The sequence below is a fragment of the Struthio camelus genome, chromosome 1 (genome assembly GCF_040807025.1).
Source record: "Struthio camelus isolate bStrCam1 chromosome 1, bStrCam1.hap1, whole genome shotgun sequence".
Classification (NCBI taxonomy): domain Eukaryota; kingdom Metazoa; phylum Chordata; class Aves; order Struthioniformes; family Struthionidae; genus Struthio; species Struthio camelus.
The window spans coordinates 197931350-197947523 of NC_090942.1; the positions used below are offsets into that span (position 1 = coordinate 197931350).

The 16174-nt window shown below is 43.1% G+C and overlaps 1 protein-coding gene across 5 annotated transcripts in view; it reads left to right on the plus strand.

Moving 5' to 3' along the window:
* LOC104151566 (probable tRNA methyltransferase 9B) overlaps window positions 1–16174 on the plus strand; it is a 51973-nt gene that overhangs the window by 23687 nt on the left and 12112 nt on the right. For all 5 annotated transcript variants that reach the window (XM_068930082.1, XM_068930083.1, XM_068930081.1 and 2 more), the window contains 2 exons: window positions 5701–5897; window positions 8390–8563. In XM_068930082.1, coding sequence (XP_068786183.1) covers window positions 5744–5897; window positions 8390–8563 — 328 coding nt within the window. In that variant the 5' untranslated portion in view covers window positions 5701–5743. The remainder of the gene's footprint in view (window positions 1–5700; window positions 5898–8389; window positions 8564–16174) is intronic.

Below are 16174 nucleotides of genomic sequence, written 5' to 3' on the forward strand. Positions count from 1 at the left end.
TTTTTATTATCAGAACTAAAGTTCAAATCTTGAATGTGTCAGAGGGCCTCGGTTTGTACCTCAAGTCTCCAAGATTCAATACCTTCTTTAGGCTAAAAGGCCACCAAGTTTTCTGGTTGCATCAGCCCCTGCTTCTGAGTTCCGCTCCAGACCCACAGCTATGGATCAGTCTCCACACTCCTGCCTTTTACAAGGATATCCTGGAAGCGTCACCATCGCCTCTCCAGAGCTAGCTTTACCCTCACTTTTTCTTCAGAATATGCTGGGCTTCTTCAGGTGGACCGAGATAACCAGTACTGCTCCGTGCCTGCTTCTGCAGCTCTGGGAGCGGTATTGGTTATCTGGGAATGCATGAGACTATCCTTCAGGGTTAATTTTGTGGCTTAGGTGAGACTGTCCCTGTGTCTGGTTTTCCAAAGTTCTGGCTTCTTCTGAGTAAGCACTGGCAAATGCCATCATCTTCCCTTCTAGTTTTTCCTTCCTGCTTCTCTTACACATAACCACCTCCCCAGCAGCACCTGCAAGGCAGAGCGAGTTCAGAAAGTGCCCCCCACACCTCCTTGTGCTGCGGCTGCCCATGGCGTGAGGAAGCGTGAAGGAGATGCGCTTCTGCTGCCATTCAGCTGCTGTGCGGATAGTGGCAGTAGGATGTGCTGCAGGCTCTGCGGGTATGTAGGAAGGGCAGTTTCACCATGCTATGATAATACTAACGCAGCATTTTAATGAGCCCCCAAATGGCTGACTGACTATGAAATTATGATGCTGTGCCAGAGAATGATGGTATCTGGGAAAAAAGCAGCAAGGCAAACTAATTAAAGTACTAACCTGGAGTTTCTTTACATATCTTTGCTTTTTTATCCCCTCTTCTTTTTCTCAAATTTTTTTCTCCTCCTTTTCATTTCCTTGCTTGCCTTTCATTTTCCCTTTTTATTCTTTATAACATTCCCTTTTATCATTTTCTTCCCATGTACCTTCTTTCATTTCTTATTTTCTCCTAGCCCCTCTGTGTCCCAGATTGCATTTCCCCTTCCATTAACCAGTCCTTCCCCAGATCCTGACTTCTCCTGGGAACCGTCATTCAAGGACTTTAAGGCCAATTCTACATTTTTACCTCTCTTTACCTCTGTCTGCTTGTCAGGGGTAGGGACTGTTCCTTTGAGTGACAGAGCGTGCCAGTTGTGACTGCAGCCGGCCTGAGACAGTGGTGGAAGGAAAAACTTGTTGAAGACCCTTTTTAGTAATGGATCAAGGGACACTACAGACATCCAGCCGGATTATGTGCATAGTTTCAGACACAGATTAGGGGCTCTACAGAGAAGCTATTTTGACGCAGTTGCAGTGCTAACATGATGCACGCAAACAGAGGGATGGGAAAGCAAGAGCTAACAGAAGGAAGCCCTGTTTTCAGTGCAGTACAGTATTTTAGTGCAGTGTCAGCAAGTGGACAAAGGAGTGTGATGGGATGGGAGGATGGGACTCTTAATGTTTTGCTTTTCTCACTCACAGTGATCCTCATAAGAAGATGACATCAATCATTTTTAATTTTTTTTTAACATTTGTATATAAGACAGCAGTGATGATGTTGCAGATGACACAGATGGGGAAGAATCAAATAAGCTTTAAAAAAACATTGTCACAAAGGTAGTCATTTAACTGAGGGAAGGAAATGACTGCCATCTTTTTCACAGCTTTTAGAAATAATTTGTTCATGGAGCTGTAGGTTTGTTTTTTCAGCTACGTTAGGCCAGGTTTTATATCACTTGCTGGCAGTAAGTTCTGCAAGGTTTGAGTAAGTCATGTTTCTGAAGAGCTCTGGTTCAGCAAAAGAGCTGCAGTTTGCCCTCTCCAGCCGGCAGCAGGAGGCACCTTCGTGTGGTGACATCTGGTGCTGGGACATGTCCCTGAGCCAGCTGCATTCTTTCCTTGCTCCCAAGAGCTCTTCGCTCTTGCGACTGCCCCGGGGCCTGGGCCCGCGGCGTTAGCAGGGCTCTCTGAGCACAGCCCAGCTGGAGGTCAAGAGCTGCTGCATGGCCCTGGCAATGTTCTCCTGGAGTTGCAAGCGGTCCCTTACAGAGGTGCATTTCAGGGGCAGAAAAAATGAATAGGCATTTTATAAAATTAGGAATTACTCATTACATTCGGGAGCTCGCTGGTGACATGCCCTTCTAGAAGATTTTCCCTATCAAAAAGAAACTCCTTACTAATTCAGTTTATTGTAGACTGGTGTGTAGACCACAGAGCAGCTGAGTTAAATGACATCATTGGGCACTACCAACTGCATAGAGTTGCTTAGGATTAGAAAACCTCTTTCCCTCCCAAACAATGTTTTTGAGTTCAAAAATAAATTTAAGGAACGCTTAACCCAGTAGAAGCCACCACGTGCAACGGTGACATTCTGCTCAGGATCCACGGGTCACCCCTCACCACCACTTCCCCGTTGTAACCTCAGGCAGGAGTGGTGCAAGGCACGGCTGTGCATCTGGCACAGGGGCTTGCGTCGCACGAGAACAGTCAGAGGCTGCACAGTATTTAGGAAGTCAATAATCACTTATAAACTCGGAAGTTAATAATGAAATTTAAACTCAAATTTAATTTCACTTTCAATCAAGCCGTGTCAAATCTAGCTAAGGATCATGTGACAGGCAGTCAGGCAGACCTGCTGCTCCGCACCTCTTCATTTTGCTTTCTTACCAACTCCTGATGAATAGCATTTTTTTTTTGTTTTGCATAAAGGTAGGGTGAGTGTGCTCAAAAGAAAATATTTACATTCCTAAAAGCCCTGCTTATGAATAATGCATCAATACCAATAAAAACTGCAATTATACAGCATTTGCACCACCAAGTATGTGATGTTGTGTTGGGCAGAAAAATGTTTTGCCTTCCTGATGCATAGCTTGTTTTCTAAGTCCTTTTTTGGCTTTCTCTGTGACTAGGGGAAGGAGGCTGGGGATCCTACAGAAACTGGAAAATCTTTCAGGTTCACGTTGGCATGTATAAATCACATGCTTGAACCTGAGCATGAACCCCAGAAAAGAATTTTCCCCCAGGCCAGATTGGTGGGCATCCCTACTTGCGTTTTGGTTTCGGTTTGCTTGTTCCTATAATGTGGGTCATAACTAGCTTCGTAGGACTGTCTGAACCATTTTGCTCATTTATTTTTGCCTTCTCTTCCTTTGGTACCCTGTATTTTAGATGGTTTTCAGTCTATCATACTAAACGTATTAAATGGAGTGATGGCGAGCATTTTGTGTGTTACGGCTAGATAAGCATATGAGACGGACATTCATTAAACTCCTCCTATCAGAAATGTCTGTAGCTTGACTGTGTTTCCTGGGCACCGAACTGCCTCGTACATGTCTCCCCTACCTCCTCCACAAAGGGTTACTTTCTTATAAGAACCTTCTAAAAAGCTAACTCTTAATGTTAAGAGTACCCTGTGGAGGTGACTTTTAAATTTCAGAGAAACCAGTTCATTGCCCCCACTCTTCAGGTTACCATTTTAAAACAAAAGATGCAACGTCTTTCTTTCTTCTAGGTAGGATTTAATCATAGTCCCTGTTACATCTTTATTGCTCCTGTTCCAGAGGAGAGGCCATTTTTACACACAACTTGTGATGGGGTTTTTGCACCGAAATGTATTTTTCCTAAGGTTGAAAGAGTGTCTTACTCTATACCTTCTATTGCTAATGATATGTCATCTGTACCTTCTTTCTTTTACCGGTAATTAAGTGTCTCAAGGAGGGAGCAGCTTCTAGGCTATTCCTGCTCCTGAGTAAGTGAGGTATACTGACTGTAAGCCTGGAGTTAAACAGAAGCAGTTCTGCTCTCTTCACTCTTGTGATCTTATATCAGTTTACCAGTTATTATTTCCTCTTGTCAAATAAAGCAATAGCAAAGCTTTGAAATGATGTTGCAGCTTTTCCAAAGAACAATTTCCCTCTCTTTCTCTGCCCTCTTTCTGCCTTTGCCTGTATATTTGATAGCACATCAGCTTCCTCTTGAAATGATCCCCAGTAGAGCACTTCAGCTATTTCAACCTGGGGTTTTTTTTAAGGCATTTTTTAAAAACTGGCTCCTACAGCAGAGTATGGTTATTATGAAGAGCAATAAAAAAATCCTTCTTTCTTAGAGAGCCAGTGTTGTATGCACTAATGCACGCAGTGAACTCGGTGCCCAAGAGTATGCCCACTGAAATCACATTCAGTTGTACTCTTTGCACACACAAAATTAAGCACCTGTGCAAATGCTTGCAAGGCAATGGCTTTAAATCTCACCAGCAGCTCCGAAGATATGTGTTGCTGTGCAAGAAAGACTGAACCAAGACAATTCTCAGTCATTGTCATTATTTATTTATTACCTGTGTTTCTAAAGTGGATGTTATATAGACATCAACAGACACAATAAAGAGCACAACAATGATCTTCCGAAGAATTTCTTCACTCCACTCCAGTACTCATCATCACTTTGACATAGGCAGTTTATTCCAGGAAATGGTCTGGCCCATTTCACAGCAACACTGACTGAATATCAAACAGGGCAGAAACCAGAAGCTACAGGATTTAATCGTAGCACAGTTTCTGAGATTAACCAATAACATAAACAAAACCCTCTCTACTTAGTTTTTTGCTGTTTCTTACTGCAGGACTGAATTTGAGCTGACGCCGCTCCAGCTTTTTTTTTTTTTTATGCAATTGCCTAGGAAATCCCACAGTAACAGTCTTTTGAGTCAATGGGACTTTAACTGCTTACGAGATTGAAAATAAGAGTTGGATACGCATTGTTTCAGGTCAGACAAACGGCCAACATGCAGTGCAGAGATCTTGAGTGAGGTCTCTTCATCAATACCTTTGACTTAGAGAAGTTGTTTTGCGTGGAATTGTTTGCAGCATGTGGGAGGAGCCGCCTGTCTTGAAGGCCCAGTTCTTCCCGTAAATCAATGGAAAGGCTGGCATGGGCAACGTATGTAAAATGAAGTTCATGATTTTTACAGCTTCATCAGTTCCGCTGGAATCCTTTACGTTACGAAGCTTCATGGTGAACTGAACAATGATCAGAGTGACTGAGAATGCTATTCACTGCATCGCGGGGTTTTCCTCTGGGCTTTGCTAATATCAGTGCAGCGCGCCAATCCAGAACAGCTGCAGAAAATGATTCTTGGAAAGCTTGAAAGATTTTTCTCCACAGCAACACATGGGGTCACTGAATTGTACAATAGGAAGTCTTTAAGCATGGATTTTTCAGGGCACTGAATGAAGCAGAGAAGGAGCGATTTACACCTCTTAGAGCTTTTGTTTCAGACTGTGAGCAGATTTTGGTATTCATCATCATATTAAGTTGCTGGATTTTAAAATGCATCTGCACTCAAAGAGCTTAGAATGTGCCTTTTTTAAGGAGAGACTGAAAAAAGATAGAAGAGGTGAAAGTTAACCTATTTCAAAAGTATAATCATATAAGCAAGTTAATAAACATTGAGCAGCAGGTCCTAAAATCCCCTTTCAAATTTATATAAGAAAACTATACATTGTATAAAGTCATAGAATAGATTATCTTTCTTCCTTTAAAGCCTCAGGAGTTTCTCTTTGATGACAACATAGCATTTGGAAATATTATTTCCTAAATATACTTTATTGCTTAAGTTATAGAAATATATTTTGGTAACAAGAGTTTCTGCACTTCTTTTTCTCCTTTTCCTTTCTCTAGGATAGTTGCATTGATTTCAATGAGTTAGTCTAGCCTTGTCGAGATGGAGAAGGAGGCAAGCCAACTCGAGAGGGACCATGTTCACAGTGTATATGAGAAAATTGCTCCTTTCTTCAATGATGCACGCTACAAGGCATGGCCAAAGGTGCAGCAGTTCATTTCAGAACAGGAACCAGGCAGCCTGATTGCTGACATTGGTGAGTGGGGCTGTTTATCATATTGCTAATGACAATGTCTTCTCTATCTGTCAATCAATATTTGTGGAGTATTGATTGAAGAGTTTGGGGCTTGTCTGCAACCTGTGAATCAAAACGGCCAGCCTATCAAACTTGCCTCAGATTTTCTCCACCATTCGTAGGTATATTAAGACAGTGTCACTTTTCCCAGTATCCAGTAGGTGCACTAAGCTGAGCAAATGTTGCCACTAATTTTCTTAAGATGTCATTAGTGGATACTAATGTCTGTATGTAGGCAAGATAGATCCAGATCTTGCATAGCTCTTACAATGGGTATTGCGCCGGGTCACGTTGAACCAAATATCCTGACACTGTCCTGAGTGCTTTGGGGAACAATGTGTTACAGTTTTTAATTCGTGAAAGTTTAAGATTGCCTAAATTATAGTAGGGAGGCCTGCATATTCTGCACCTACCTCACAAGTGGAAGTCATGCTGCTTGCCCAAACGAGATCTAAGATGGCTACGTTGTCATTGCTACATGTCTAGCCTAGACCGCTAAATAGCTTTTTTACTTCTTTTTCAATCTGTAATCCTTTCCAGCGATACCCATGTATAGCCCCATCCCTTTTACTTTTTGTCTTTAAGTATAACATAGCAATATTCATGAAAGAGAAAATTAATATCTGATGGTTTAGTTAATCATATTATCTTGTTGGGTGTCTTTCAAGCTTTACCATATGTTTTGTTCGGTTTATTGCAGTCTAAATGCTGGGCACTATGTTCAAACCAGATCTTGGCAGATTTCACAGTGCTTTCAACGTGAACAAACAGATGCATACTGTGAGCCACAACACTAAATTTTTAGCAGTGTCACAGACTTTTAATATAAGCTCAGGCTTGACACCTGGGTTTTGGCCATTGGAGGCTGCTGATGTGGTGTTGTGCCCATGGTTGGAGATGAGTTTCATGTGAGACACAGTTGCCAGCAGTGCTGCCATGCAGCCATAGGGGAGTCTGCCTTTCTCCCCTGTCCTTCCATGCCTGGGGAGCAAGTGCTGGCACCAGTTTAGTAGAGATGCTTGTAGCATTTGTTGTTGGCTCGTACTGGAGCCTTTCCCTCCAGAACTGAAAGGCAGAAAAAGTCCTGGAGTTCACTTGCAGTCAGAGCTTCCAGGATAGTCCTCTTTCTTCTCTTTCTCCTTGGAAAATAGGGTCTAATATTAGCCATCGACTGGCACTGCTTAACAGGACCTCTTCTCAGCTGATACTGGAGTCTTTCATAAGTCATGAAAAGGACTGTGAGATCGCCAGATATTTTCTGGATATCTTCTTTCCATTCCTGGCAGACAGGATCAGTAGTTAATCTTAGAGCAGCAGTTTGGAGCAGACTTCTACCGTCAACTCAGTCATGACTCATCTCCTATTGAAATGGCATAACAGATTGATGGGTCTGAGAGGCTCCGTCCTGAACACAGGGACCCCCACAGGGTTTCAGAACAGGTAATGTGGGATGACTATAACCTAAACAGAGGGGTTTAACATTTAGGAGGTTCCAAAAATAAATGTAACTTAAAAAAAATTAAATTACAGATAAAAATCTGGGCTCTGACCCAAGGTTAGTGTTTGATGTAAGCATAGCCATAAATAGGATGTGAACTAAAGTCTGCACAAGGTAAATGCTATTTTGTTAGTTCCATGCATTTACCTCCCTGATCTTAATCTGAACGATAATTTTTATGACGCAAGTGAGAAAGGGAGTTTTTAAAATTGATAATCCACTTTAAAAGGCGGTAATTTTGTGTTAAGATCCAGACAATTCTGAAAACAAATTATCACAATTTTAGGTAAGATCTGCTTTACTGCTGACGTTAAAGTAGTTCTTATTTAAAGATATGTGCCTTTATTTCAACACAAGAAGTATTTCAAATTGGGAAGGTGTAAATTTCCATGTCCAAAAACTCCATCATGAAAGGAAACTGCATGGAGATACCAGAAGAAGGAACTTCACTGTTGTCATGGTGACAGTAATTAGCAGCAGTTAAACAGCAAACAATGGATTTAATGGTTTGGTCTAATAGTGGCTTAATTACTTAGCATCCTAGCTTGTCTATCAGCATTTCAATACACAGGAACAATTTAGTGCTGTGCTCCCACTGCATGATGCTTTCACTTAGCTCTTTGTGACTATTACAGGTAGAATTGCAGTAGCATCATTACCATAAATGTTTTTGATTCTGTGTGTGGTGGGAAGGCCAAGGTAAATGCTCTCTAGCAATTCCACTTGAACACCTCCTGTCAGGCAGCAGAGAAAGGAGCAGTCTGTGCTCATCGAACTATAATGGCAAAAAACAATCTGAATTTCACCGCAATCATATCTTCTTTAAAATGAGTGGAGAATTTCAAACTGTTGAGCCCATTCAAGGGCGTACATCATGGCTAATGTCAGGAGCACACTGTCTTTTGCACAGACACCAGATGACCACCTTTCTTTCTCCTCCTCATTATTTCTTCAGGCTGTGGAAATGGCAAATACCTTCATATCAATTCTCAAGTCTATAAACTGGGTTGCGATTACTGTTTCCCGTTGGTGGAATCAGCACGGAATGAAGGCCATGAAGTAATGGTATGTCACAGCCTGTGTCTGCCGTATCGAAGTGAGTGCTTTGATGCTGTCATATCCATTGCTGGTAAGTTTGTGTGCTGTCAGTTTCTATAGGCCAGACCTTTAAAGGGTCTAAAGCATTTAGGTTGCCTTTGCAGCCCATGCTAGGTTGTTTGTCAGTGAGCAACAGAATCTTTTGGGTTGTGAAGACCAGGGAAATCTATATTAGCACAGTGAATTTATAGTATTGTAGACTCACAGTGAAAAACTGCAAAATGGGTAAGTCATGCAGATATGAGCTAAGCCTTATTCTCATGCAAGCACAGCTAAAATACAATGTGGAAAAAAGGAAAAGAGAGCCTTATTTGTGCTTTATCACTTGGCACAAGTTTGAAATGTTGGCTCTGTCAGGAGGAAGATATAATAAAATTTGCTTAGGAACACCTGGGGAGTTTTTTGTAATGGAAACTACTGCAGAAAGGGCTAGATTGGAGCATATCCCCAGCTCAGTATTTAATCCCCTTATAGCCCTCCTTTTGCACTCCCATGCTCCAGCTCCCTTTGGCCAACACGGTTATTTTTGTGCTTATGAGGTAGGAGGACCATGACACTGATTTGCCTGGAAAATAACTCAGCAAAATAAAAATGTTGCTTTTAGCTAAATCAGTTACCCACTGCTTCACTGCCCGAGAGATCTTGTTTCAGCACAATAAAGGGGATAATGCAGAAAAAGAGCAAGGAGCCAATGACACTTACTTCAGCTACCACCTTAAAACGTTCATTGAACAACCTCAGATTTCTTTCCTTGTCTTTTAAGATTTTTCCTTTTTTTTTTACTTGCCCTTTTCAACCTAACTTAATGATAGATGAACTATCTGTCTTTGTCACTTTTAAAGCAGACTTTGAATGCTACTGTGGCTGTAGCTTTATCCCGTGCTAGTTCCTCTTAAATTTTGAGGGTTCTTTTCTTTTGGGAGTCTTGAAATTACTCACCCACCTTCTACAAGTCAGGTAGTAAACTTATACTGACTAAAAGTAGGGCACTACTGGAAATAAAACAGACTACACTGATCAGCAAACTTCATTTTCTTTTTCTCATAAACTAAGGAGAGTGAAGCACTCTAAGCCTTGTTAAATCAAAGTGAAATGTTAATATCTCACATCTCTTAAAGTTAGTGAGTAGCCTTACACAGCCTCTTTTCAATGTCTCAGGTGACCTTTCTTTAAGCCCTGGGGAACTTTACTTTTCAAGTCTAGGTCCATGTCATATAATTTGACATTTGGTGGAATTCCAAGAGTGCATTATTGTCTCTGGTAGATCATTCTACAGGACTCTGACCCATGCTTAACAACACTGTCTGAGAGCCTTTCAGACATGAATTAAGAAAGGTGACCAGGAGCTAATGGTACTTATTATTAGGTTTTCACATCCTCTGCCCTGATGAAGTAATATGTCAGCATGTGCCCAGATCTGACATTTTCTGGAAATGCAGGGTGAGGAAGTGCTGGACAAGCCTGATCTGTTGAAGGGGATACATAGGCATGGCTCAGAAGTTTTCTAGGCACTGGCATCTCTGGGCCCCAGGACTAGTTATGAGATACAGGCTACACAAAAGCCGGGTAGCTGGGGTGAGATTACTGCTGGAGATGCAGAGGACTATAGATCTTCCCATCCAGAGAAAGCTGTTTGCATGGCTGCAGTGCAAAATGCTAGAATCAGTGAGGAATCCAGGAAAGCACTTACAGATCAATCCAGATGGTTAGGGTGTGTGGCCCCTGCATTAAAAAAGACTGTAACATTGCTGCAAATTACAAAGTTGTTTCTGTTACATCCACAACCATCACAGAGCATGCAGGAACCATAGGAGGTCATGAACCAAATATCATAATTCCTTATTATTGCTGAAAAAAGCTTGAAAAATATGGTTCAAATGCATTATAAAGCTTCAAGAAAGGCAAATAAACCTCTCCTTGATTTAATTACATATTTCTTATTTTTTAACCAACTTACTTAATAATTTTGAAAACACAAATCATCATTTTTAAGTGCTTGGCCTGTCAGCTATGCAAACACTGGTATTTTCACATTTCTTCAAATAAGTTATAAATTATAATACAGATTAGTATATTATACTCAGACACTATATATTATATATTAATATTATATATGTATTGTATATTAATAAAGTATAAATTACAAATTATATTAAATTGTTAAATATATTTGTATATGTACTATAGTTTTAGTAAGTATGTTTTTTTTTAATTCTTCAGTAGACCGCGTAGGGAGGCAAACAATTTCTGTAGGAGTCCTAAAGCCAGGTCTGTAGTAGGAAATCTTGGCAAAATAGCAGCGTCAGGCCTAAGTTAATGATTTTTCTGTACTCAACACTGGCTGTATATACACATATAGTGAAGTATTTTTGCCAGTTCCATGAATGGAATAACCTGTACTGACAAGAAACAAATGTAGACATCATATATCAGCAAAATTTTAAAGTGGGCTGCTTTCAAATGCTTCACTTGCTGTTGAAGGAGACAAATTTGTCCTATGAGTATGCAGTTTATTCCACTATATTTTCTCTGCATTTTTAAAGAACTCTTAGTCACTTTCCCAGTGTATTTATGGCATAATCTTATTTGAGATTTCATAAATATCACCAAACAACAGAAATCAGCCCTTTTGCTGTATACTGATGGTTTTGTAACTGTTAGCATGATGAAGCCATTCCTATATTAGTGAAATCAGTTTTTTTGCTACTAACGATAATGGAAGGAGGACTGGCACTCGTTTATTTCCACTCTGGCTAAAGAATTAATCCTAATCACAATGCAGTGCTGATATTTTTTAGCATAGCTTTACGTTTGTCGACATGATTTTCTCTTTTACCTGGCCAGATCATGTTCTGTATTAATAAAATCTGCTGCATGTTGATTTCTTGGACTCTGAAATAGGTAAAGGACAAGAAAAAGGTTTTTCTATTAATTTAGGTAAGTAATTTCTTTCCTCCAAATGCAAAGGTGAAGACAAATTATTTTCCACTCTTTTTAGGAGTCAGATACTCAAGTCAGTACAATTTTTTATTTTAGTACTGAAATATCTGATCAGCCTTTTCACCCCAGTGCTAAAAAATGGTGAATAGCATCAAATGGTTTTCCTTAATACCAGTATGTGAAAATTAACTTCATTTTAATCTTGATCTTTCAGTCATGTAAGTAGTTTAACAGAGAAAGTGAGGAGAACCTAAAGGAGGTAAAACTGTCTAATCTTCGAGTTTACACTGTCTTTGAATGTGGTCTATGTAATTACAATAATATAATTCTTGTTAAAGTTTCCAAGGTTGGAGAGTCTCTTGGCAACAAAAATCCAAATAAAAGGTTCAGGAGTTTGCTTACTCTATAAGGTTATGTCTTTAAGGCAAAATTCAGTGAGACACACTGAGCAAAAAGAAACTAAGTGCTAGTATATATGTCTATATACTATGTACTATATATATATATATGTATATATATAGTACATAACGCTGTTCAAGAGGGCTGGAAGCTGGTGACCTCTCGTAGAAGGAGAAAGGCTCTTGCTCCTCCTCAAGACTTACCCTTGAAGAACAAGTTTAGCGCCCTCCAAGCTGAGGAGAGGCTGGGCATGGCTCCAAGGGAGGCAACTGGCCTGGCAGACCCTGTGCCGTGCAGGAACCCCCGGAAGAAGCGGCGAGTGATTGTTGTGGGTGACTCCCTGCTGCAGGGGACAGAGGCACCTATCTGCCGACCTGACCTCTTGTCCAGAGAGGTTTGCTGCCTGCCAGGGGCTCGAATAAGAGATGTCGTGGAAAGACTGCCAAGGCTTGTCCACGCATCGGACTACTACCCTCTGCTGATCTTCCATGTGGGTGCTAACGACACAAAAGGCAAACTGGAAACCATCAAACAGGACTTCAGAGCTCTGGGAATGGTGGTGAAGGGTCTGGGAGCCCAGGTGGTTTTCTCCTCAATCTTGCCTGTGAGGGGAAAGGACAGGAGGAGGAGTAGACGAATTTTCCAAGTTAACAGCTGGCTGCGCCGCTGGTGTTGGCAACAGGGCTTTGGTTTCTATGACCATGGAACGCTGTTTGAAGATCAACAGCTGATGGGGAGCAATGGGATCCACCTTACCAAGCGGGGCACACGCATCTTTGCCAACAGATTGGCCAGCCTGGTAAGGAGGGCTTTAAACTAGGCAAGATGGGGGAAGGGGAGTGGTATAGTGGCAGGAGAGTCAGTAAAACACCGCTCAAGTCAGGATGCCTGCAGCGGGTGCATACAACCAGGGGAGACAGCATGGAACATGGCTATGGAGGATCCTCTTGCACCTCTCCTGGGAAGCTTGCATGCTTGACTGGCTCTCTGAAATGCCTGTATACCAATGCACGCAGCATGGGGAATAAGCAGGAAGAGTTAGAGATCTGTGTGCGGTCACAGGGCCATGATCTCATTGCAGTTACAGAGACATGGTGGGATAGTTCACATGACTGGGATGCTGTCATGGATGTGCCTGGGATGTGCTTTTTAGGAAAGACAGGCCAGGAAGGCGAGGTGGTGGAGTTGCTCTTTATATGAGGGAGCAACTAGAATGTATGGAGCTCTGCCTCGGGGTGGATGAAGAGCAAGTTGAGAGCCTATGGGTAAGGATTAAAGGGCAGGATAACATGGATGACACTGTTGTGGGGGTTTACTACAGGCCACCTGATCAGGAGGAAGTCATCGATGAGGCCTTCTACCGACAGCTGGAAGTAGCCTCACAATCACAGGCCCTGCTTCTCATGGGAGACTTCAACCACCCTGACATCTGTTGGCAAGACAGCACAGCTAGGCACAAACAGTCAAAGAGGTTCCTGCAGAGGATTGATGATAATTTCTTGACTCAGGTGGTGGAGACGCCAATGAGGAGAGGTGCAATGCTAGACCTTGTACTAACGAACAAAGAAGGTCTAGTTGGAGAGGTGAAGGTTGGGGGCAGCCTTGGCTGCAGTGACCATGAGATGGTGGAGTTGAGGATCCTACGAGGAGGGAGCAGGGCAATGAGTAGGATTGCAACGCTGGACTTCAGGAGAGCTGACTTTGGCCTCTTCAGGGACCTACTTAGGGGAATCTCCTGGGGTAGGGCCCTAGAAGGAAGAGGGGTCCAAGAAAGCTGGTTAATATTCAAGCATCACTTCCTCCAGGCTCAAGATCAGTGCATCCCTCTGAGGAAGAAGTCCAGCAAAGCGGGCAGGAGACCTGCATGGATGAGCAAGGAACTCCTGGCCAAACTCCAGCAGAAGAAGGAAGTGTACAGAATGTGGAAAAGGGGACAGGCCACTTGGGAGGAATACAGGGGCATTGTCAGAGTGTGCAGGGATGCGACAAGGAAGGCTAAGGCCCAGTTGGAATTAAATCTGGCTAGGGATATCAAGGACAACAAGAAGGCCTTCTTCAAATACAGCAACAGCAAAAGGAAGACTAGGGAAAACGTGGGCCCGCTGCTGAACGGGGCGAGTGCCCTGGTGACGAAGGATACAGAGAAGGCAGAGTTGCTGAATGCTGCCTTTGCTTCCGTCTTCACTGCTAAGGCCAGTCCTCAAGAATTCCCTTGGTTGAGGAGGATCAGGTTAGAGATCTTTTGTCCAAACTTGACATCCATAAATCCATGGGCCCCGATGGGATGCAACCAGGAGTGTTGAGGGAGCTAGCGGATGTTATCGCTAGGCCACTCTCCATCATCTTGGAAAGGTCCTGGAGATCAGGAGAGGTGCCTGAGGACTGGAAGAAAGCCAATGTCATGCCAGTCTTCCAAAAGGGCGAGAAGGAGGAGCCAGGAAACTACAGGCCTGTCAGCCTCACCTCCATCCCGGGAAAGGTGAGGGAACAGCTCCTCCTGGAGGTCCCCACTAAGCATGTGGAGGACAAGAAGGTGATCAGGAGTAGTCAGCATGGATTCACCAAAGGGAAATACTGCTTGACCAATTTGATAGCCTTCTATGATGGAATGACTGGCTGGGGAGATGAGGGGAGAGCAGCGGATGCTGTCTCCCTGGACTTCAGCAAGGCTTTTGACACTGTCTCCCATCACATCCTCCTAGGTAAGCTCAGGAAGTGTGGGCTAGACGAGTGGACAGTGAGGTGGATCGAGAACTGGCTGGATGGCTGAGCTCAGAGGGTTGTGATCAGCGGCGCAGAGTCTGGTTGGAGGCCTGTGGCTAGTGGTGTCCCCCAGGGGTCAGTCCTGGCTCCAGTCTTGTTCAATATATTCATCAGTGACCTGGATGAAGGGACAGAGTGCACCCTCAGCAAGTTTGCTGATGATACTAAACTGGGGGGAGAGGCTAACACACCAGAAGACTGTGCTGCCATTCAGAGGGAGCTGGAGAGGCTGAAGAGGTGGGCAGAGAGGAACCTCCTGAAGTTCCACAAAGGCAAGTGCAAGGTCTTGCACCTAGGCAGGAATAATCCCATGCACCAGTACAGGCTGGGGGTTGACCTGTTGGAAAGTAGCTCTGCCGAGAAGGACCTGGGAGTCCTGGTGGACAACAAGTTAAACATGAGCCAGCAGTGTGCCCTTGTGGCCGAGAAGGCCAATGGTATCCTGGGGTGCATGAGGCAGAGTGTTGCCAGCAGGTGGAGGGAGGTGATCCTGCCCCTCTACTCAGCCCTGGTGAGGCCTCACCTGGAGTACTGTGTCCAGTTCTGGGCTCCCCAGGACAAGAGAGACATGGCACTCCTGGAGAGAGTCCAGCGGAGGGCTACCAAGATGATTAGAGGGCTGGAGCATCTCTCCTATGAAGAAAGACTGCGAGAGCTGGGCCTGTTCAGCCTGGAGAAGAGAAGATTGAGAGGGGATCTCATCAACGTGTACAAGTATCTGAAGGGGGAGTGTCAAGAGGATGAGGCCAGCCTCTTCTCCGTGGTGCCCAGCAACAGGACAAGAGGCAATGGGCAGAAACTGAACCACAGGAAGTTCCATCTGAACCTGAGAAAAAACTTCTTCCCTGTGAGGGTGACAGAGCATTGGAACAGGTTGCCCAGAGAGGTAGTGGAGTCTCCTTTGCTGGAGATATTCAAAAGCCGTCTGGATGTGATCCTGGGCAATATGCTCTAGGTGACCCTGCTTGAGCAGGGAGGTTGGACTAGATGATCTCCAGAGGTCCCTTCCAACGTAAACGATTCTGTGATTCTATCAGAAGCAGCTTCATATTAGTGTTATATTGCACTATTGTGCCAATTAACATGAGTGTGACATTGTTATATTGTTTCTTTACCCCATAGACTATTTCTGTGCAGCCTTGGGTATTTCTGCATAGCGCTGAGTTTTGTCATATAAGTATATCATTACTAACTGCCAGCTCTCCTAAGAATCTCATTTCTCATAAGGATCACTTGGGAATGCAATCTAACAGTTTTTTTTAACTTTTTCCAACAAAAAAGCAACGTATGTAGAATATGATATTCACTAAAAGAAGCACTATTAAAGGCACAACAAACAACCTGTCGCAGTGGAAAACATGGTGTAATTAGGATCTAGTATGATAGCATGAAGAATTCCTTAATGCCATAGAAATTGAGAAGAAATCATATAAAAAGAAGAGATAGGGGCATATGGCTACCAATAATTAGTGTAAAGGACCAAAATCAGGATGGCTATAGTGTAACGTGAATTAGCACTAAGAAAAGGTTTATAGATGCA